The following is a 20390-nucleotide window of genomic DNA, read 5'->3' as shown; positions in this document are numbered from 1 at the left end:
CTCGACTCGCCTTGCGCTGTCCTTTGTAACTTAGATAGTACCCAAGGTACTGACTGACCTGTGCCTCTTCTCAGCCCCATGGTGCAACAACACATTGCTGCTCACCCATTCACTCCTCTCTCGCGACGCACACCCCCCCTCCCCCCGAGGCATATCCCATGTATGTACATATGCATGGCAAGGCAAAAATTGTCGCGCCAGCCATCCTAGCCACAGCCCATCGCCGTCCTTCCAGAAGCCCACGGCCCCCGGCTTAAGAAGGCCCGACAACCCGCCTGCGCTTCCCACCCTCTTGCCTCCCCCCCCCCTGCTTTGCTGGGCTCTGCTGGCTGGCCCTTTTGCTTTTCCTCCTCTATCCCCCCTGTTTTCCCCGACAAGCTGCTCCCTCTGCTTCTTCTTTATCACCACCATCACCACCATCATCACCATCATCGTCATCTTCATCCCTATTCCACAACACCCCATCCAGTTCCTTGCGTTGCCGACAGACAGGCAGAGGCAACCTCACCCCCCAACATGTCTTCCAAAGACGAGCCCCTCGGCGCCGAAAAGGGCGAGGCCGCTGGCTTGCCCACCTATGAGGGCACCAGCCAGGTCATCTCCAAGGAGGCCACGTCTCCCGCCTTTCGTGAGGGCAACTGGTATACCCGCAATGGCCTCAACTTGGAGTCCTTCAAAAAGGCCCAGTATGGCCTCGGCACCACCGAGCTCGACCGTCCCATGAAGACGCGCCACCTGCACATGATTGCCATTGGCGGCTCCATCGGCGCTGGCTTCTTTGTCGGGTCCGGCGCCGCCCTGAGCAAAGGTGTATGTGCTGTCCTCTGGCCCCGTGCGACCCTTGCTGCGGTGGGCTGACGCGCTGCTTGACAGGGCCCTGGCAGTGTTTTCATTGATTTTCTCATCATCGGTATCATGATGTTCAACGTCGGTGAGTTTGCGCCCGTCCCTTCAATGCCGCCCGCGATGCGCTCGACGCGTCGTATTGATGCTGACCTCGTTTGCGTCGTCCAGTCTATGCTCTCGGTGAACTCTCGGTCCTCTACCCCGTCTCGGGTGGCTTCTACACGTACTCGGCTCGTTTCATTGACCCCTCGTGGGGCTTCGCCATGGGCTGGAACTATGTCTTCCAGTGGGCCATCGTCTTGCCACTGGAATTGACAGTCTGCGGCTTGACCATTCAGTACTGGAACGTGGACATATCCGTCGGTGTCTGGGTCGCCGTGTTTCTGGGCGCCATCATCATCATCAACGTCTTTGGCGCCCTCGGCTACGCCGAAGAGGAGTTTTGGTCGTCGTGCTTCAAGCTGGCCGCCACCGTCATCTTCATGATCATCTCCCTCGTCCTCGTCTGCGGCGGCGGGCCCTCGAGCGGCCGATATAACCAATACTGGGGCGCCCGCTACTGGTACGACCCTGGTGCCTTCAAGAACGGCTTCAAGGGCTTCTGCTCCGTCTTCGTCACCGCCGCCTTCTCCTTCTCCGGGACCGAGCTGGTGGGTCTGGCTGCCGCCGAATCCAAGAACCCTGCCAAGTCGCTACCGGGCGCCATCAAGCAGGTCTTTTGGCGAATCACCCTCTTTTACATCCTTGGCCTTTTCTTTGTCGGCCTGCTCGTCGACTCCAACGATCCCGCTCTGCTTACCGACAACGCCTACGCCGACGTCAAGGCCTCGCCCTTTGTCCTGGTGGGCAAGTACGCGAACCTCCGCGGCTTCGATCACTTCATGAACCTTGTCATTCTCGTCTCCGTCTTGTCCATTGGCGTCTCGGGCGTCTACGGCGGCTCACGCACCCTCACAGCCCTTGCTCAGCAAGGTTACGCCCCCAAGCTCTTCACCTACATTGATAAGTCCGGTCGGCCTCTGCCGTCCGTCATCTTCATCATCATATTTGGTCTGCTGGCCTTTATCAACCTCGACGCCAAGGGCCCCGTCGTCTTCGACTGGCTGCAGGCGCTGTCGGGTCTGGCCGCCCTCTTTACCTGGGGCTCCATCTGCCTGGCCCACATCCGATTCCGCAAGGCTTGGAGATTTCATGGCCACACCCTCGACGAGATTCCCTTCAAGGCCGCTGGCGGCGTCTACGGCTCGTGGCTCGGCCTGGGTCTCTGCTTCCTCGTCTTGGCCGCACAGGTTAGTCATTTCTCGCTGCCCTCTGTCGGCCCTTTTTCTTTCCGGCCTGGAGCTCGATGAATGTCTGGGCTGTGGACTAACGCTGTGTTGCTCAGTTCTACACCGCCATTGTGGCTCCCCCGGGCAAGTCGGGCATGGGCACCGCCGAGGGCTTTTTTAAGTCGTATCTGGCAGCGCCGGTCGTGCTCTTCTTCTGGGCCGGCGGCTATCTCTGGAAGCGCGAAGGCTGGATCCGGACGGCTCAGATGGACGTGGATACGGGCCGGCGTGAGCTCGACTGGGACGCGATCCACGCCTACCGGGGACAGGTAGCGTCATGGCCCGCGTGGAGACGGCTGCTCAACCTCATAATGTAGGCGGGGGCTGAGAGGATTGCGACTGGTTTGAAGCAGGCTCAAACCGCACCACACTTGAGCGACGCCCAGCCTGGCCGTCCTCTTTTCTGCTGTACACCATTAGCTTTTTAGATACCAACGGGGACAGAAAGCAATGAATGATTTACGTTTTGGCGAAGTGGAGAGGCAAGGTGGTTGCAGGCGACGGGCTGTCCCACCACGTGTTTGTGTCATGACTTGAGCGTACCTGATGTCGGTGTCTATCACTTCAGATCACTGTGATGCGAAACGAGAGATTGATTGACGACGATTATTTTACCAGACGCCGGTTTCGCCGAGAGAGACATGATATACATATATATATATTTACTAAGAGAAAGAGGGAGGGGGGGGTGGTTGGCGAGGAGTCCATGTCATCTACGCCCTGTCGCCATCACCAGTGGGTCCTGGTCGTCTGCGCGCGCCCTGTTGTTGATGGCCGGACCCCAAGAACGGAGCCCTTGTTGCGCCTGGAAGCGCACGCCACCTTGCCGCGTCATATTGGAGAGACCTGAGAGCGTGTGAGCTTGGGAGTGGCCCGGATGCTTGGGTCTCGACACCGAGTGCAAAATACAGGAGCCGGGGACAGTCGAGGTCGGCTGATGCATGACAAGTTGGCGTGTTTCCATCGGGCCTCCACAGCAGCTTGTCTGAGGTTTCGGGGTCGCAAGTGCGGGGAATCTGGGGAAGGGCTGCTTGTTTGCGTGGGGTATGGGGTCCAAAGTACAGTAGATAGTAACTTAATCACCCTACCTGACTTGGCACAGTGGTGCGACAGCGGAACAGAAGTTGCAAGAACCGCAGATAAGCGATGATAAACTAAGAGTACGTGCATGATACTGCACATCAATAAGGGGTGTTTCCGCGGAGGCGTCCTTGTTCCGGCTGGGGGGCGTGCGTGAGAGATTTCCAATGTTTGATCCTTCTTTTCGTCCGCTTGGAAGCGATTGATGGATATTTTGGACACCCAACTGTATCAAGACCCGAGCCCTCGGCGGAGGGTAAATTTGAGGCTTTTTCCGGCAGTCCATACAATAGGCTGACTAATCACGCTGCTCGCCACCTCGTGCCATTCTTGCCTCACAGAACTCCCAGTTTTGACAACGGCATCATGGTCGAGCCATTCTTTTCCGCGACTCGAACAAGTCAGCCCGCACGCGCGGCTTGCTACAAATTCCCGGCACTAGCGGCAGCGTAGCAATGGCTTCCACGCTCAGCTGGACAACCTTCGCCTGCCGCACCTGCGCAAGGGCAAGTACCCGCGTGAAGCGCGCAGCCTCGGCGAGCCTATCCTCTCGAGCAGGCAAAGCTTCAAGTCAAAACACCAACGAGCAGGGCATTGAGGAGGAAAATACTGCCAGCCAGCATGAAGCCCCGCAGATGCCGGCTCCGGAGCCTGGCCCAATGGCGCGGCGCCTCGAGGAAGCCACCGAGGACGCCCTCCTGAGCGGAGGAGCTTCCGGCAGACGCGCTGTAGAGGACGCCGGCTTCTCGGACGAGCTGAAGAAGAAGCTCCTGGAAAAGATCGCCGATGCCCAGTTCAAGGGCCAGAACGCTGATGCCGGCCTTCCCCCCGCGGCCGGCCAAGGCACGAGGCACACGGCGGCCGCGCAACCTTGGACGGGATCCGAGACGACCGAAGACTCCGTCCTCAGGATGCTCGACGATGCCCACAAGCCATTAAAGCCCGGCGCCCGCGGCAAGTATCAGCCGCCCCCCGTCGACATGCGCCTGAAGCGGGGTCCGGCCCAGAGCCCCGGACAACGAGCCGTGAGCGCACGAGACCAGGCCTCCATGTATGCCAGCATGGGCATCAAAGGCTCCAAGGGCTTGAGCGATGAGGAGCGGGACGAGCTCAAGAGGGAGTTCCGTGAGAGATTCCAGCCGGGCGCGCGGTCCATACGCGTCTCCGTGTCGGGACTGGCGGCCCTGGCGAATGAGCGCATCGAAAACGCCATTGCTAGGGGCCAGTTCAAGGACCTACCTCGCGGCAAGGGCGTGGAGAGGGATCCGCGAGTAGACAATCCCTTTATCGACACAACCGAGTACATCCTGAACAAGATGATTCAACGCCAAGACATTGTGCCACCGTGGATCGAAAAGCAACAAGAGCTGGTCAAGGCCTCCAGAGTCTTTCGCCAACGGCTGCGCAACGACTGGAAGCGCCACGCGGCGAGGATGATTGCAGCCTCGGGGGGTTCGCTGCAGGAGCAGATGAAGAGAGCCGACGAGTACGCCGCGGCAGAGCGCATGCACAACCCGCGACAGCGAGGCGCGGAGCACACGGCGGTGCCGACCAACAGCACGGATCACGCCGTCACGGTTAAGCTGCGGCAGAAAACACATGGGCCGGCTGAGACACAGCAGGCCCAGCCCGGGGGCGCGTCGCCGCCCCCCTTCCGGGATGCGGACTGGGAGCAGACGGAGAGCGCCTACATGAAGCTGTCGATTGAAAATCTCAACAACATCACGAGAAGTTACAACCTCATGGCGCCGGAGTTGGCTAGGAAGCCGTACTTTTCACTGCAGAGGGAGCTGGCGGCGTGTTTTGCCGACGTGGCGCCCTTGCTGGCAGGCGAGATCAGGCAGAGAGCGACAGGGAGAGCGATGGCTCCACGGCCCGGGGCAGCGGCCGCGCGGGAGGGCAGAGGAATCATGGGCCACTTGGGGCATAGGAACTCGGTCAATGTCCACCTCGAGGCCGAGGACAAGGCGTACGGGTTCCGGGAGTGGTGGGCTGACTTTTGGAAGCGGAGATGGCGAGGGTGAGGCGACGGTTACACGACGATGCTGTGGCACGCAGATGCCAGTACCACATGCGCCCCGGTTTATTGCTTGTCAAACAGCCTCGGCAAGCTGGCAAGCAAGTACAGTAGGTTCGGGAGCATGGGGGCGGAGACTCGGGGATTGCATCCTGCACGACTCGCTTGCTCTTCCGGCGATGTATTACCATCTTGGCTTCAGGGGCGATGGATGTATCCACGTGCTCTCTGCCACAAAGTCTATCGCCACGATGTCGGTCCGGAATGGCCATGAAACACTGAAAGAAAAGTAAAATAAACAAAACGTGGTCTTTGTTTGTGTCAATGGCCCCCCACATCGTGAAATCTACTGTACAGCGCTGCTAGTGGGCGACCCATGTTTCTTATCTAGTAATACCCGGTTATCCAATTTTTCTATCCACCCGAGGCTGACAGAGGCGACGGGGCTCTTCCGTCTGCCATGGCTCTGGTTCGTTGACTGCCCAGACGTACGTGCATTTTGATCTTCCCCCTCCTCCTCCTTCTCTACCGCCCTCCCCTCTCCTCCGACTCCGAATTCGACTCTCTCTCCCTCTCTCTCCCTCTTTATCTCTCTCTCTCTCTCTCTCGGCCTCGGGAGAGTCGACTCGTCATCAATTCCACGCGTGCGTGCGGGGGAAGAAAAACAGACAGCCCGCGCAAGAAAGAGAAAATGGAAACATAGGGAGCGCACAAGCCTCGGCTCGTTCCACCATATGCGACGCTGCATGCAGTCTCTTTCCCTCCCCCTCTTTCTTCCTCGGATGGGCTGCTTTCACTCCTTGTGTCACCGACCCGACCGGTGCCACTGCCGCCGTGCCCTCCCGGCCGACCGTTTACTATCTCACCGCTTCCGGCGCCCCGGACGCCAAAAGTCCAGGCATCAGCATTCGGCCAGGGCACGCGCGACCTCGTCCGACCACCACAAGCCCCGATGGCCTCCGCAGGCGACGAGCCCTCGAGGCCGCCCGCGCCCCGAGACGAAGATGCCCCCGACTCGTCCAAGGTGCGCCGCACCGTCATCGAGAATGCCCGCTCCGCCGCCTCCAAGGAGCAGTCCATGACGCTCCTGCAGGGCCTCAAGCTCTACCCCAAGGCTGTCGCCTGGAGTCTCCTCATCTCCACCTGCATCGTCATGGAGGGATATGACATAAGTCTTGTCAACAACTTCTGTGCGTCGCCTTTTCTCCAAATGCCCCCCCCCTCCCCCCGCGAAACGCCGTCGGATTCGGCCTCTTTCAGTGGACCTCGGCTGACCCGCAAACAGACGCCTTTCCCCAATTCACGCGCAAATATGGCGTACAACTGCCAAATGGTTCCTACGAAGTCCCTGCTTCCTGGCAAGCAGGCCTAAGCAATGTCAGTAGCCCGTTTGCGCCTCGTCTCCTCTGGTCTTGAGCCGCCGGCGATGGCCAAGCGAAAGCCGCGCCGCGTGCCAAGATTGCTAACGATGCTCCCTGCGCACCCCCCCGTTTACAGGGCGCCCAAGTCGGAGAAATCATAGGCCTCTTCATCAATGGTTTCGTCTCGGAGCGCTTCGGCTATCGGTATACCGTCTTGACCTGCCTCGTCCTCGTCGCCGCCTTCACCGCCATCTTCTTCACCGCCGCCAATGTCCAGACCCTCCTCGTCGCCGAGATCCTGTGCGGCATCCCCTGGGGCATCTTCCAGACCCTCACCGTCACGTACGCCTCCGAAGTCTGTCCCGTCGCCCTGCGCGGCTACCTCACCACCTATGTCAACTTTTGCTGGGGCCTCGGCCAGGAGATTGGCATTGGCGTCATCCGCGCCATGCTGAGTCGCGACGACGAATGGGGGTTTCGCATCCCCTACGCCCTCCAGTGGATGTGGCCCGCGCCACTCTTCATCGGCATCTGGTTCGCGCCTGAGTCCCCCTGGTGGTTGGTCCGTCGAGGCAGGACTCAGGAGGCCAAGTCGTCCCTGTTGCGCCTGACCAGCCTCGACCGCGAGACCGACTTTGACGCCGATGAGACGGTGGCCATGATGGTCCACACGACAGCGCTCGAGGAAAAGATGACCACTGGCGCCACCTACTGGGACTGCTTCAAGGGCGTCGACTTGCGCCGGACCGAGGTTGTGTGCATGACCTGGGCCATCCAGAACCTGAGCGGCAACTCCTTCTCCAACTACTCGACTTACTTCCTTAAGCAGGCCGGTCTACCGGAGAAAACGTCGTACTCGTTTGCTCTGGGCCAGTATGCAATCAACATGGTGGGCGTGTTTGGTGCGTGGGGTCTCATGACGCTGGGCATCGGCCGCAGGTCCCTCTATCTGTACGGGCTGTGCGGGCTGTGTGCCATGCTCCTCGTCCTGGGGTTCCTCGGCCTCGTCCCCGAGGCGCACCGCACGGAGGCGTCGCTGGCCACGGGGAGCATCATGATTGTCTGGGCCCTGATTTATCAGCTCACCGTCGGCACCGTGTGTTACTCGCTCGTCAGCGAGCTGTCCTCGCGGCGGCTGCAGATCAAGACAGTGGTGCTGGGCCGGAACCTCTAGTGCGTTTGGCAAGCTGCCTCCCTTTTTCTTGCGCTGCGTGCCTCCAAGCCAGCTGACAGGAACTTATAGCAACATCGTGGGCATCATAACCGGCGTCTTGACGCCATATATGCTGAATCCAAGTGCGTGGAATTGGAGCAACTTTACCGGCTTCTTCTGGGTAAGCAACTCGACCGCACCCTCCCCTTCGATTGTTCAAAACTCGGTTTACCGCTTTCCTTTGGTAACGGACATTCCTGACATGCTAACTCCAACTTGCTAGGCGGGCATATGCTTCTTGTGCATCATCTACACATACTTTCGCCTGCCGGAGCCAAGAGGCCGCACCTTTGCAGAGTTGGATGTGCTTTTCGAGAAGCGCGTGAGTGCCAGGAAGTTTTCCACGACAGACGTGGATGTTTTCCACGAGACGGTAGAGGAACAGGTGATGGACCGGTACGAAGTCATTGTCGACAACAAGGCGCCAGCCGACAAGGCATGATGAGGCCGCGACTCCCATCAAGGGGAGGATTTGACGACGTTTACGGACCACGTACATAATGTATAACCAAGACAACTTTGCACAGACATAGCCTCTCGGCAACGGGTCGTTTACCCCCTCCGCAGTGATGGTTCCTTTGGGGATTGGCGTACGAGACGATCCCACATATTGATGGTGCAGACCTGCCCGTCCTGCCCCCGCGGCAGTGTGATGCGCGTATCCCCTAGGTCGTTCATGTCTCGAGGCGCTGACAGCTATACTTAAGGAGAATTCCTGGCGGCCGTGGCCGTGTGCGGGTCAGTGCGAGCGGCTTCTAAACTTACTCTATCTTAGACGAGGTTCTGAGGGTTTGGTGAATGCCAGCCGTCCTACGGCAGGCCTACAGTCAGCCAGGAACAAGGTGAACCAGGCGCACTATTTCGTACTGATGATGCCTTGGGCGAGTACTAGCTTACACGAGGCGGTGCAGATCCGTGCCACGCTCGAGGTGTTTGCACACGTGCGCGCGGGATTGCAGGATTCAAATCCCTCCCGCCCTCGGTGGGCTATCACCTCGAGGTGTCCCTCTTTGGGTTCGCCACTGGGCTGATGAGCTTGGATGCCGGCAAACCAGTTCTTTGAGTGACTTTGAGCAGGGCGTGGCTGGCGTCTTGACGGGTTTGCCGCAACCGGCCCGCAAGTGAAGCCGTCGCGGCAACTCGACGCCCTCCCGGAGCTTCATCGTGTCTTGTCATACGCACACGTCATGAAGACGTGGGACCACAATGGAAAGAGGCTAGCAGAGATTCACGCAGCAAGAAACTATGATGCAAAGAAACAGTGTGCTACCGTTCGAAGTATCATGAGCAGATGAGACACGAGCAAAGCTGGGGCAAAGCTGGGGCAACGATTCGTCGACCTCGCAGGACGTCACACCAGTTGAGATCAACCTCAGGGTCAAACGGCCTAGCAACGGTCTCAGGCACCTGTCTCAGCCTTCACCAGGCCTAATGTCCGCGTCATTCGTGTGCAACTCTGGCCTTGTCCATTACCGACAAGTCATACTGTTGCCCTTGACGTCGCTTTTTTGGGGGATGGCTAGACGAGCCCGGCGGAGGAGAATGCCTCTTGCCACGAAATGCAGCCAGTCTTCGGATGGATGGGAGGACAGGGAGCGGCGCTGAAACCTCAAGACTCTAGGCCATCTTTGGTCATGGAATGGAAGCTAAAGAACACGCATCGCCGTTAGCCAAGCCGCAGAAAAACGTCGTGGTCGCAATCGATCTCCTTTCCTTCTGAAGGGGCAACGAACATGCCGACGGTGCTCTGAGGAGCATTGAGACGAGAGGGAGAACAAAGAAAGAGACAAGTAAAGAGTTCAGGGAGGTCGGACGGGCAATATCGAAGACAGGGTGGGGGTTGGAAAGGACGAATATCCCGGAGAGGCCGTCACCAGCTGCAGACTGGCTATCATGCTCGATGGACTTGCAGCAAAGGCTTGCGGAGGGAAAGATCAGTCACCTGGAGGGAGACTTTCCGCCTCTTCGAAGTCGTCACTTTTGTCCAAGGAATTGCCAGCCACCATGGAACGGAAACCCCCAAGCGCCGATTTGCCAGCGCACAAACCGCTAGCCAGCCAGCCAGCGAAAAGGGGGTGGCCAACCCCCGTCTCCCGGAGCCATTCGTTCATGGCCGCGCAATCGACTCCAGAAAAGACGCACATTGATCGCAGCATACTATCCATGCTGCCTCGAGGTCGGAGCACAAGAGGTATGCAGCATCCCCTGGCCCCTGAGACATGCGGGTCTCCTATTGGTCGAACAAGAGTCAAACACATATCTTCCCACTCAAGGAAGGCATGGCTTCTGTTTGATCCCGGCTCTGTCAACCGCATATCTGGAATGGACTGGCACCGTTGCTCACCGGTTTGATTCCTCAGTCAGCAGGCGATCCTGTCCCCAGCGGGATGCACACTCTCACGGGCGGAAAAGGCGGGAGGCGGTTGCAGGGGGCATATTGGCATGAGACGACGCACACCATCAGGGGGCTTTTCACTATGAGGTCAGGATCAGAGAATCGACGGGTATAAAGGGAGCCTGTGAGTCCCCCGACAAAGAATCCGAACTGCACATTGGCAAGGAAAGTTCTGTTTCCGTTGCTTAATACCTGCCTTGTCCCTTGGAGCTCCTGCTCAAAGAGATGAAGCTCAGCGTCCTTGCCGTGGCCGTGAGCCTGGCGGGCACCGGATCCGCCGCTCCTTCGAGGTCGGAGCCGTCTAGCGACCAGGCTCGGAATCTCGAGGCCCGAGACGCCGACACCATCGGACCCATCATCGACAAGTTTCACGATCTCTTATTCGGCGGCAAGAAAGGAAGAGGCGGCGGCGGAGGCGGCGGCGAAGATGAGGGTGACGGTGGCGGTTACGGTGAGGACGAAGAGGATGGCGGAGGAGGCGGAGGCGGAGGTGGCGGCGGCGCTGGCTCCTGCAGCTGCTGTTGCCCGACGTCGAGCAACAAGCAGCGACGCAGCAACGACTTCGACGTCTTGATGGACGGTTACAAGAACAACGTCCTCAACAAGCGAGATGGCCAGCAAATGGGCCCGCTCGTTGAGCTTGTCAAGAGGACCTTTGGCGGCTTCTTCGCCAACGACGAGGCGTCTACCAACCAGCCCCAAAGCCTCAAGGCTCGAGACGCCGATACCATTGGACCAATCATTGACAAGTTCCGTGATCTCTTCGGTGGAGGCAATAAGGGAGGCGGTGGTGGCGGCGGCGGCAGAGGTGGGGGGGGTCGAGGTCGAGGCGGCGGCGGCGGCGGCGGCGTAGACCGAACCCCGAGCGGCTGCTGCAAGTGCTGCGACATCGACTTTGACGACGTCGAGAGGACCGCTTCCCGCTTCGATCTCGACATGGTCAGTGAAGGGCAGATGGCGGAGCTGCTCAACTACGTCAAGGACAACGTCAAGGCCCCTCACCAGAACCGTCTCGTCACGCGCGACGGCACAACCATTGGGCCCATCATTGATAAGCTCCACGAGCTCTTTGGTGGCGGCAAGGGAGGTCACCAAGGCGGAGGTGGCGGTGAGGGCGGCGATGGGAGCGGCGATGGGGGCGACGATGGGGGTGAAGGTGAGGGCAACGACGAAGGCGAAGGCAAGGGTCGCGGCAAGGGTCGCGGCAAGGGTCACGGTGTCTGCAAGCCCCTCTGCTCCGGCTTTGCCCGCCGCGACACGACCCTGGCCGGCCTCGCCGCCGCCGGCCAAGGCATGTCCCTGGCCAACAGCACCGAGGCCGGGTCGCAGAACCTCGCCCCGGCCAAGGCTCTCTTCACCGACATGCTGCAACACCTGCAGGCCAAGGGCCGCTGCGTCGTTCCTTGCCGGCCCACCAGTCGACCGACAGAGCCCACTTGTGTTCCTCGCCCCCCCGGCCCTGGTGGCCGTCACGGCGGCTCTGGCCCTCATGTCAGCCCTGACGGCGTCAAGTATTGTCCTGAGAGGCCTACTAATTCGCACACTGCCCCACATCATACTACCGATACTGGCTCTGGCAGCCGTCCTAACGGCTATGGCTCTGATGGCTCCGGCGGCTCCGGCGGCTACGGTGGCATTGCGGGCTCCGGCGGCTCCCACGGCTCTGGTGGCTCCGGCGGCTCTGGTGGCTCTGGCGGCTCCGGTGGCTCGGGCGGCTCCCATGGTTCTGGCGGCTCCCATGGCTCCCATGGCTCTGGCGGCTCTGGCGGCTCTGGCGGCTACACCCACTCCGAGGGCCATCCCACCAGCTCCACCTACTCCCAGAGTCTTCCCACCAACTCTGGTACTATAAGAACTTATCACTAGTTATGAGGTCTTCGCATTGAGAAAAGAGGGTATAGATTGCGCTATCTTGCCTGAAAAGGGGAGTCCGCGGGTATAACTATATATATATATAAGTATTGCTATTTGCATACTACTATATTGCTGTTTGCATACTCGCCCCATTCTTAAGATATATACCAACACCAGCCCGCCCAGCCTACTCATAGCGGCCGCGCCCAGTAAGTAGCGGTACCGCTTAAATGCCCGCACCCGCCTATATATATAGTATACCTACCTATATATATAGAGCACGTTTTGCAGGTAATTACCTACGGTACCTACCTACCTAGGTACTGTACCTACCTGGACAAGTAGGTACCTTGGGCGCATACCCACAAACTACCTGCATCTCTGTTAGCATCAACTGTGCTTTGATGCCGCGAGCCATCATCGTCCAAACCGTCCGTTGTGCAGTATCTGGAGAGAGACATGGCGTTTGAATAAATTGTCTGTACATCATGGCGTGACCACGCCGCCAAGGCCATCAACTCTTCCCTTGCCGAGTACTGTACTTGAAGGTACCTCGCCGAGGAGCTACAATACGGATACCTTGCTGGGGTAAAACTGTATTCGCTACCACGTGGAAAACGTCGCTCTTGCTTGCCTACCACCAGCCAGCTCTAGCTCTCACATAATACCCAGCGAGTGTCATCTCTGCCCTTTTTTTCCTCCTCCCTCTCCTTTTTCATCACACAAAGCCTGACGCTTTCCTCTACACCTTTCTATCCCCCCCCCCAAATCCTTGCCACCATGTTGTCGACGCTCCGAATCGCGGGCAGGCAAGCCGCCGCGCGCCCCCTCGTCTTCACTGCCGCTGCCACCCGTGCTGCCTCGACCTGGAGCTCCGTGCCCCAAGGCCCTCCCGTACGTCGCAGCGACCCCCGAGTGGCCAGTAAGCATCTGACTGCTGACCTTGCCTAGGACGTGAGTCTTGGTCTTTGCCTCTCAATGGCTTGCTTTCCTGTGTGCTGATATCGGCCGCTCTCCATTGCAGGCCATCCTCGGTACGCCCCATCTGCCCCGATGCCATGTCCTCCAACTCGACTGCTGACGTCGTTTCTCCTCCCAGGCATCACCGAGGCCTTCAAGGCCGACAAGTTCGACCGCAAAATCAACCTCGGTACGCTTCACCACCGCCAGAGCCTCTGTCGCTGACGCAGCTTTCCTCCAGGCGTCGGTGCTTACCGCGACGACCAGGGCAAGCCTTTTGTCCTGCCCTCTGTCCGCCAGGCCGAGCGCCAGGTCGTCGACGCCAAGCCAAACAAGGAGTACGCCGGCATTACCGGTGTCGCAGAGTTCCCTGCCCTCGCCGCAAAGCTCGCCTACGCCGCCGACTCGCCGGCCCTCGACCGTGTCGCCATCACTCAGTCCATCTCCGGTACTGGTGCCCTGCGCATTGGCGCCGCTTTCCTCGAGCGCTTCTACCCGGGCGACAAGAAGATTTACATTCCCTCGCCCTCATGGGCCAACCACAAAGCCGTCTTCACCGACGCCGGCCTCGCCGTCCAGCAGTACCGCTACTACGACAAGAACACCATCGGCCTCGACTTCGAGGGCATGATAGCTGACATCGAGGCCGCCCCTCAAGGCAGCGTCTTCCTCTTCCACGCCTGTGCTCACAACCCCACGGGCGTCGACCCCACCCCCGAGCAGTGGAAGGAAATCTCGCGCCTCGTCAAGAAGCAGGGTCACTTTGCTTTCTTCGACATGGCCTACCAGGGCTTCGCCAGCGGCGATACCGACAAGGACGCCTTTGCTGTCCGCCACTTCGTTGCGCAGGGCCACCAAGTTGCCCTCTGTCAGTCGTTTGCCAAGAACATGGTGAGTCTGGCCAACCCAAGACGTCCGCCAACATCGTCTTGTGCTGACTCGCTCTGTCTCTCTCTTCTGCTTTGCGTGACGTAGGGTCTCTATGGCGAGCGCGTGGGTGCCTTCTCCCTCGTCTGTGCTGATGCTGCCGAGAAGAAGCGAATCGAGTCGCAGCTCAAGATCCTCATCCGCCCCATGTACTCGAACCCTCCCATCCACGGCGCCCGCATCGCCACCGAGATCCTGGGCGATCCTAAGCTCTACCAGCAGTGGCTCGGCGAGGTCAAGAGCATGGCTGACCGCATCATCACCATGCGAGCCCTCCTCAAGAGCAACCTTGAGAAGCTCGGCTCCAAGCATGACTGGTCCCACATCACGAGCCAGATTGGCATGTTCGCCTACACAGGCCTGACGCCTGCGGAGATGGAAAGGCTCGCCAAGGAATACTCTGTCTATGCTACCAAGGACGGCCGCATCTCCGTCGCCGGCATCACCTCGGACAACGTCGGTCGGCTGGCAGAGGCCATTTTCAAGGTCAAGGGCTAAGTCAATCAGCCTATGTGTAAAATCACGAGACTGGCGGGTCCGGAAAGTGGCATGCATCGCGCACTAATTCACGCATCGGCGGTCGTTGGTCAAGGTTCATTGCATTGATGGAGCGGGTCAAAGGATAATGAGGCACCGCGCGACTTGTGGCTGCTGAGTCGCGCCAGGCTTGTCTCTTGTTGGCTTCGTACCCGGAAAAGAAAATGTATTAGTACCTGGAATAGATGGGGACTGCCGTCTGGGAGCCATTTTCCTCGCTCAGCACCTGTTTCCGGCCCTATTCCTCAATGCGCTCGGTGCTCGGCTCGGAGCGCAATGCGCCGCTCGTCGGCTCCACATGTGGCACGTCCCAGTTCTGTAGTGGCGCCATCACCCATCCTGGAGCCGGTCGAGATCCTGCTTGACATCCTCGATCTGCCTTCTCATTCCGTGGTACACCCTGGCCATCTCTCTCATCGTCTTCTCCTTGCCCTCGTCGCCAGCGGCACCGACGCCGTACTCTGCCAGCTCGGTCTGCAAGCTGCGCACCCGCTCGGCTGTCCTCAGCTTGGCATCCTTCAAGTGGTTGGCGTAGCTTCGCAGAGCGGCAACGGCCTGGGGCGAGTACAGCTCCTTTGCGACACGGTGCGCGGCGTGTGTGGCTTCCAGCTCGGTGCGCTGCGCACGAAGCGAGACGTCCGAGGCGCGAAGCTCGACGCTCCGGGCGAGGACGCCGTGCTTGGCTTCGAGGGAGCGGACGAGGTGGACGAGCGACTGGGTGTAGCAGCGGAAGAGCTGGGTCAGGGAGGCGAGGGCACGCAGGCGGGCCGCCGCTAGGGACTGCCGCGCCGCGAAGAGGCTGTCGACGAGGTCTGCGTAGTCCTTGGGGAGGGAGGGTATGTGGCGATGAAGGTAGGACGGGTTCGTGGTCGGGTGGGTGAGGCGGGCGAGGCTTAGCGCCCAGGAGTGCAGGTTGGATGAGACCAGGGTTGCCAGCGGCGGGAGTAGAGAGTCGAGATCGGAGAGCGGGGGGCTGGAGAGAAGAAGCGCCGCCGAGTCCTGGGGGAGAGACGCGTCCGCGTCAAGCAGTGGAGGGAGGACAAGGAGGAGGTCGAGCAGGGACTCGGGCAGCTCTGCGGTGCCCGTCTCCGGCCGTCGCTGCTGTCGGAGCTGGTTCGACGAAGACGAAGAGGTAGAGCGCGGCTTTGGCTTCGGTTCCGGAGGTGACGCCGTGGCAATTGCGCGCTCGAGGAGATGGTGCTTGGCCGTCGAGAGACGGAGTTTATCGAGTTCCTGCGCGAGAAGAGGGTGTGAGCGAGCGGGCAACCTCCTCGACTCTCTCGCTTTCTTCTTCTTTATTGGATGTTCATGTTTTCAATCCGCGACTCTTACCTCTCGTACAGCGGCCCGTTCCTTGGCGGCCGGGTCGTGCTTGGTCGAGGCATCGGGGTTGAGCATGACGTTTGTCAGCGTCGAGTAGAGATTGGCAAACTCCGGATGATCCCGGAGGACGTCATCGTCCACGGGAGGGAGCATCTCGGAGACGATGCCTGGCGATAAGCAGAAACCCCTCTCGTCAGGCTTTTCTTTTCAATGAGCGGCCAGAGTTCCTTATGATGCGGTTCCGGTGTGGAGAGACAAGGCTTCATCTCGCATTTCTCATTCCTCCGTCGATTGCGGTTCGTCGGCACTCACACGTTGTCCGTTGTCGCATGAGCGGACAATCCATGCAACGTCGTGGACCGCGCCCGTCAGCGCACATCGGCCGGCTGCGCACGTTCCGGGCGCCGTGGCTGCGATGGATGCGAGTCGTGAGGTTGGCGGGGGGTTGAGGATAGCACCATTTTGACGTCGCCGCGAAACTCGCACGCCGTCACATGACGAGCCGGCGTTCAGATGAATTCGAGCCCGGTCGGGCCGGAACATCTGAGCTCCCGAATTGGCCCTGCTCCTCCACACCAGCTCCGCGGCGGCGCAGGGCCTCGCAGGGAGAACACGATTCCGGCACCCGATTCCAGCAAAAAGATCGTGGACCCCGACGTGGCGGCACTGAACGACGCGACGGCAACGCTGCCCCAGGTCTGCTTTCTTTACATCGACACTTCCCCCCACTCCCTCCGCCGGCACGATGCCGCCCCCGCCGGGGGCTTTGAACCCCTTGCGGCCCCTATCGAAGAGTCTGCAGACCCTGCGCCGCGGCTTCCCCTCGTCGTCAATCTCTCCTCTCTCTTCTCCCTGCCGGTTCTCCCCTGCGACGAATGCGAGCGCTACGATAACAACAAAGACGACGAGAATAACAGCCGCTGCCTCGCGAGCCTTCTCCACCACCCAGCCCGCCCAGGTCAAAACCATCAAGCCGCACCGCCTGCCCTCGAACCTCATCCCCCCCTACCCTTACGGCGAGCGGCGCGTCTACAAGCAGTCCAACCGAGGCCTCTACGGCACCGCTCGCATCCGCTTCGGCAACATCATCGCTGAGCGGTACCGCAACAAGGCTCGCCGTTTCTGGCGTCCCAATGTCCACGTCAAGGTCTTTTACTCGGCCTCGCTCGACGCCCGCATAAAGACGCGCCTCACCCTGCGCGTCCTCAAGACCATCCGCCGCGAGGGCGGCATCGACAACTATCTGCTCAAGAGCAAGCCCGCCCGCCTCAAGGAGCTCGGCCCCGGCGGCTGGAACCTGCGCTGGCTCGTCATGCAGACAAGGGTTGTCCAGGAGCGTCTCAACGAGGAGAGGCTCGCGCTAGGCGTCGAGCCCAAGGCCATCGTGAAGCGTGACGACATTATTCAATATGCCCTCGACTTCGCGACCCCAGGGCCTTTGAGCGTCCGCAGCCGCGCTACGCTAGACGAGATCCGCGGCGTCGTGGCCGGTAGCTTTGTGCTGGGCAATGACACCTTGGGAGACGTAGAAGGCATCGAGGAGCTATCCGACGAGGCCGAGGCGGTTCTGCTGCAGCAATCAGACGATGCAGATTTGGAACCTACGGGGATAGACGCGGGTAAGCAACGCGCCGACATCTAATCCATTCATGTACTTTTATGTCAACACTGCCACCCCCCCCTGAAGCGTACCAAAAAAAAAGCATCACATCATGTCTTCGCCGTCAACTTGCTACATTGGATACCTGCCCCAGAGCGCCCCAGTCTTAAGATGCGACCCATGCCACGTCGTCTATCACCACAGATATGCCCTGTTGCTAAATGTTTTCCCCCTTGGTCGCTGGAGCGAAGAGGTCAAATGGTTGACGTATGTGTGCAATTTTTGTCTTGCCCGTGTCACCATCTAGAACCTCAGGTCCCAGCCAATCTGCGGCCCAATCTTGGGTAATTCGTCCGCCACGCTTTGCACGTCCTTGTCACCTCTTCCGCTCAGGCAGATGACGACATCTTCGCCCTTCTTCATCGTCTTTGCCAGCTCTATGGCGCCGTAGATGCCGTGTGCCGACTCGAGGGCTGGGATGATGCCCTCCAGCTGGCTCATGAGCCTAAAGGCGGTAAAGGCTTGAGCGTCGGTGGCGGCGATGAACTTGGCCCTCTGTTCGTCCTTCCACGAGCTCAGCTCCGGACCGACGCCGGGATAGTCAAGCCCGGCTGAGACGGAGTGCGTCTCGGATATTTGCCCGTGCTTGTCCTGCAGCACATAGGTCCTCACGCCGTGGAGAACACCCTTGGTGCCGCCCGTCAGGGTGGCGCTGTGTCGGGCTGTATTGATGCCGTCGCCACCCGCCTCGACGCCAAGAAGCTTGACGCTGGAATCGTTGGCAAAGGGATAGAACATTCCGACAGCGTTGCTCCCCCCGCCGACGCAAGCCACGACGGCATCCGGGAGCTTACCGCGCTTCTCCATCATCTGCGCCTTCGTCTCCGTGCCGATGACAGACTGGAAGGTACGGACAATGGTCGGAAAGGGATGAGGGCCGATGGCGGAGCCAATAATGTAGTGCGTCGTGTCGAGATCGACGACCCAGGCGCGTAGAGCCTCATTCACGGCATCGCGCAGCGTCTTGCTCCCTGCCTCGACGGCTACAACCTTGGCCCCAAGCAGTCGCATCCGGAACACATTCAGGGCTTGCCGGCGGACATCCTCCTATTGAACCCGTGTCAGAGTGTTTCCATGTCAGGGCTCGTCCGTCGAAAAGGCTAAACTTACCGCTCCCATGTAAACGGTGCACTCCATCCCGAATCTGGCGCACACGGTCGCGGTGGCCACGCCGTGCTGTCCAGCACCCGTTTCGGCAATGATTTTTGTCTTTCCAAGCCTCTTCGCCAGTAGTAGCTGCCCAAGGGCGTTGTTGATCTTGTGGCTCCCCGTGTGGTTGAGGTCCTCTCTCTTGAGCCAGATATTGGCGGCGCCGGCATGCTCCGTCAGTCGTTCGGCCAGATGCAGGCGCGAAGGCCGCCCCATGTAGTCATAGTAGGATCGGTACTCTTCCCAGAAAGCTGGGTCGTCTTTGATCTTGTTGAAGCCCTCCTCCAGCTGAGAAAGACAGTCCATTAAACTCTCGGGAACATACTGTCCACCAAACTCTCCAAATCGCTCCGGGATCTTCCCGTGAAGCGCAGCCAGCTGGGCAACTAGGGCTTTGTCTTGCTCTGCCGTGATTCGATCATCATCCGTCACGACGGCATTGACAGTTACGTCCTCGCCGCTGGGCTCCTGAGCTCCAGCAACAGCCTCAACCAGGCCGACCTCACGCGTCGTCCCGTTCTGCACGCCACCACAGAGGTAGGCGCAGTAGGCTTGCACTGCCTTGGGCTCTTGGCCAACGTCGGCTTTCTGGATTGTGGTGACAATCTGGCTGCCCACGACGACACCGTCGGCGATGGCGCCTATACTTTGAAAGTGCTCTTGCGTGCTAACGCCAAAGCCAACAGCCACCGGCTTGTTTCCGCTGCACTTTTTGACGCGAGCGACCAGCTCCGGAAGGTTGGAACTGATAAATCCTAGGGCGCCGGTAACTCCCTGCCTGGAGACAACGTAGATGAACGAGTCGGCCAGCTGGCATAGGATCCTCATGCGCGTGTCCGAGGTGGCTGGCGCGATGAGTGGCACGTATGACAGTCTGCATTCGAGAAACCACCTCTTGGTCAGCGGTAGGGTGAAGACTGTAGCGAGCTCGGAGCACTCACCCTCCCCTGTTGCACAGCTTTCGGAACGAGACGGCCTCCTCGGGGGGCAGGTCGACGACGATGAAGCCGTTGACGCTGGCGGCCTTGCAGTCCCGGAGCAGCCGCTCTTCTCCGTACCTGAGAAGCGGGTTGTAGTATCCCATGAGCAGCACCGGGGCCTTGAGTCCTTTGTTTCTGGCTTCTTTGACCATGCCAAGGGTCGACTCAATCGTAACGCCATGGCCCAGTGCGACCTGTGACGGGTCAGCTGCCGCTGAGCTCGATAAGTTGATGACCCTACCGTATTGGAAGTTTGAATGGTTGGTCCATCGGCGATCGGGTCGGTAAAGGGTACGCCGAGCTCGATCAAGTCTATTGATATGGGGCTTCGAGGTCAGGACACTGGCCGTCGTCGTTGCCTTGGCGCGGTTGTCTGTTGCCACTCACCAGACCCTCCCTCCTCCATTGCCAGCAGGATGCTGGGCGTCTCCTCTGGCCGTGGGAAGCCTGCCGTGACATACGTCACCAGGGCGGCCTACATGGAGGAAGCGTTGAGTCAGCTCAGGAGCAATGTACACATGTCTCCGGGTACCGACCCTGTTTTGAGCTTTGCAGCGCTTGAAAGTCTCTTTGATGGCCTCCATGATGGATGCGAATTCAGCAGGCCTGACGTTACTTCGAGTGCTGGGCGCAATGGGAAGAGAGTTGAATTCGCGCTCGTAGCTTATATAGGCGTGGACAGGACCAGAAGTTGCTTCCGGAGAAAATAGGCACTCCGCTCGCGGAGGGGCCCAGGACAGGTACCGAGTACCGCTGGAGC

The 20390-nt window shown here is 59.7% G+C and overlaps 8 protein-coding genes across 8 annotated transcripts; 6 read left to right on the top strand and 2 right to left on the bottom strand.

Moving 5' to 3' along the window:
* Nucleotides 1-516: 516 nt before the first annotated feature.
* HRG_07863 (amino acid permease domain-containing protein) lies at nt 517-2491 on the top strand (the record flags this gene model as incomplete). The annotated part of the gene is made up of 4 exons (XM_044866334.1): nt 517-810; nt 874-931; nt 1015-2135; nt 2231-2491. 4 exons carry the CDS (start codon nt 517-519, stop codon nt 2489-2491), a joined length of 1734 nt encoding a protein of 577 aa, XP_044718223.1.
* A 1422-nt stretch (nt 2492-3913) lies between these two features.
* On the top strand, nt 3914-5278 carry HRG_07862 (DnaJ, subfamily C; the record flags this gene model as incomplete). Its single annotated transcript, XM_044866333.1, has 1 exon — nt 3914-5278. The coding sequence occupies one exon, from the start codon at nt 3914-3916 to the stop codon at nt 5276-5278; it is 1365 nt and encodes a 454-aa protein (XP_044718222.1).
* A 945-nt stretch (nt 5279-6223) lies between these two features.
* Nucleotides 6224-8287, top strand: HRG_07861 (sugar transporter domain-containing protein; the record flags this gene model as incomplete). Its single annotated transcript, XM_044866332.1, has 5 exons — nt 6224-6461; nt 6557-6648; nt 6769-7805; nt 7876-7966; nt 8069-8287. 5 exons carry the CDS (start codon nt 6224-6226, stop codon nt 8285-8287), a joined length of 1677 nt encoding a protein of 558 aa, XP_044718221.1.
* A 2178-nt stretch (nt 8288-10465) lies between these two features.
* On the top strand, nt 10466-12106 carry HRG_07860 (uncharacterized protein; the record flags this gene model as incomplete). Its single annotated transcript, XM_044866331.1, has 1 exon — nt 10466-12106. One exon carries the CDS (start codon nt 10466-10468, stop codon nt 12104-12106), a length of 1641 nt encoding a protein of 546 aa, XP_044718220.1.
* Nucleotides 12107-12874: 768 nt separating this feature from the next.
* On the top strand, nt 12875-14479 carry HRG_07859 (aminotransferase class I and II domain-containing protein; the record flags this gene model as incomplete). The annotated part of the gene is made up of 6 exons (XM_044866330.1): nt 12875-12988; nt 13046-13048; nt 13119-13128; nt 13194-13244; nt 13296-13945; nt 14030-14479. 6 exons carry the CDS (start codon nt 12875-12877, stop codon nt 14477-14479), a joined length of 1278 nt encoding a protein of 425 aa, XP_044718219.1.
* Nucleotides 14480-14848: 369 nt separating this feature from the next.
* On the bottom strand, nt 14849-15994 carry HRG_07858 (uncharacterized protein; the record flags this gene model as incomplete). Its single annotated transcript, XM_044866329.1, has 2 exons — nt 14849-15751; nt 15851-15994. 2 exons carry the CDS (start codon nt 15992-15994, stop codon nt 14849-14851), a joined length of 1047 nt encoding a protein of 348 aa, XP_044718218.1.
* A 592-nt stretch (nt 15995-16586) lies between these two features.
* Nucleotides 16587-17483, top strand: HRG_07857 (ribosomal l28 family domain-containing protein; the record flags this gene model as incomplete). Its single annotated transcript, XM_044866328.1, has 1 exon — nt 16587-17483. One exon carries the CDS (start codon nt 16587-16589, stop codon nt 17481-17483), a length of 897 nt encoding a protein of 298 aa, XP_044718217.1.
* Nucleotides 17484-17744: 261 nt separating this feature from the next.
* HRG_07856 (tryptophan synthase alpha chain domain-containing protein) lies at nt 17745-20214 on the bottom strand (the record flags this gene model as incomplete). The annotated part of the gene is made up of 7 exons (XM_044866327.1): nt 17745-18548; nt 18612-19169; nt 19230-19524; nt 19592-19824; nt 19872-19942; nt 20018-20105; nt 20167-20214. 7 exons carry the CDS (start codon nt 20212-20214, stop codon nt 17745-17747), a joined length of 2097 nt encoding a protein of 698 aa, XP_044718216.1.
* Nucleotides 20215-20390: the final 176 nt, after the last annotated feature.

Source organism: Hirsutella rhossiliensis, assembly GCF_020360975.1.
Source record: "Hirsutella rhossiliensis strain HR02 chromosome Unknown scaffold00009, whole genome shotgun sequence".
Taxonomy (NCBI): Eukaryota; Fungi; Ascomycota; class Sordariomycetes; order Hypocreales; family Ophiocordycipitaceae; genus Hirsutella; species Hirsutella rhossiliensis.
This window is presented reverse-complemented; position numbering and strand designations above follow the sequence as displayed.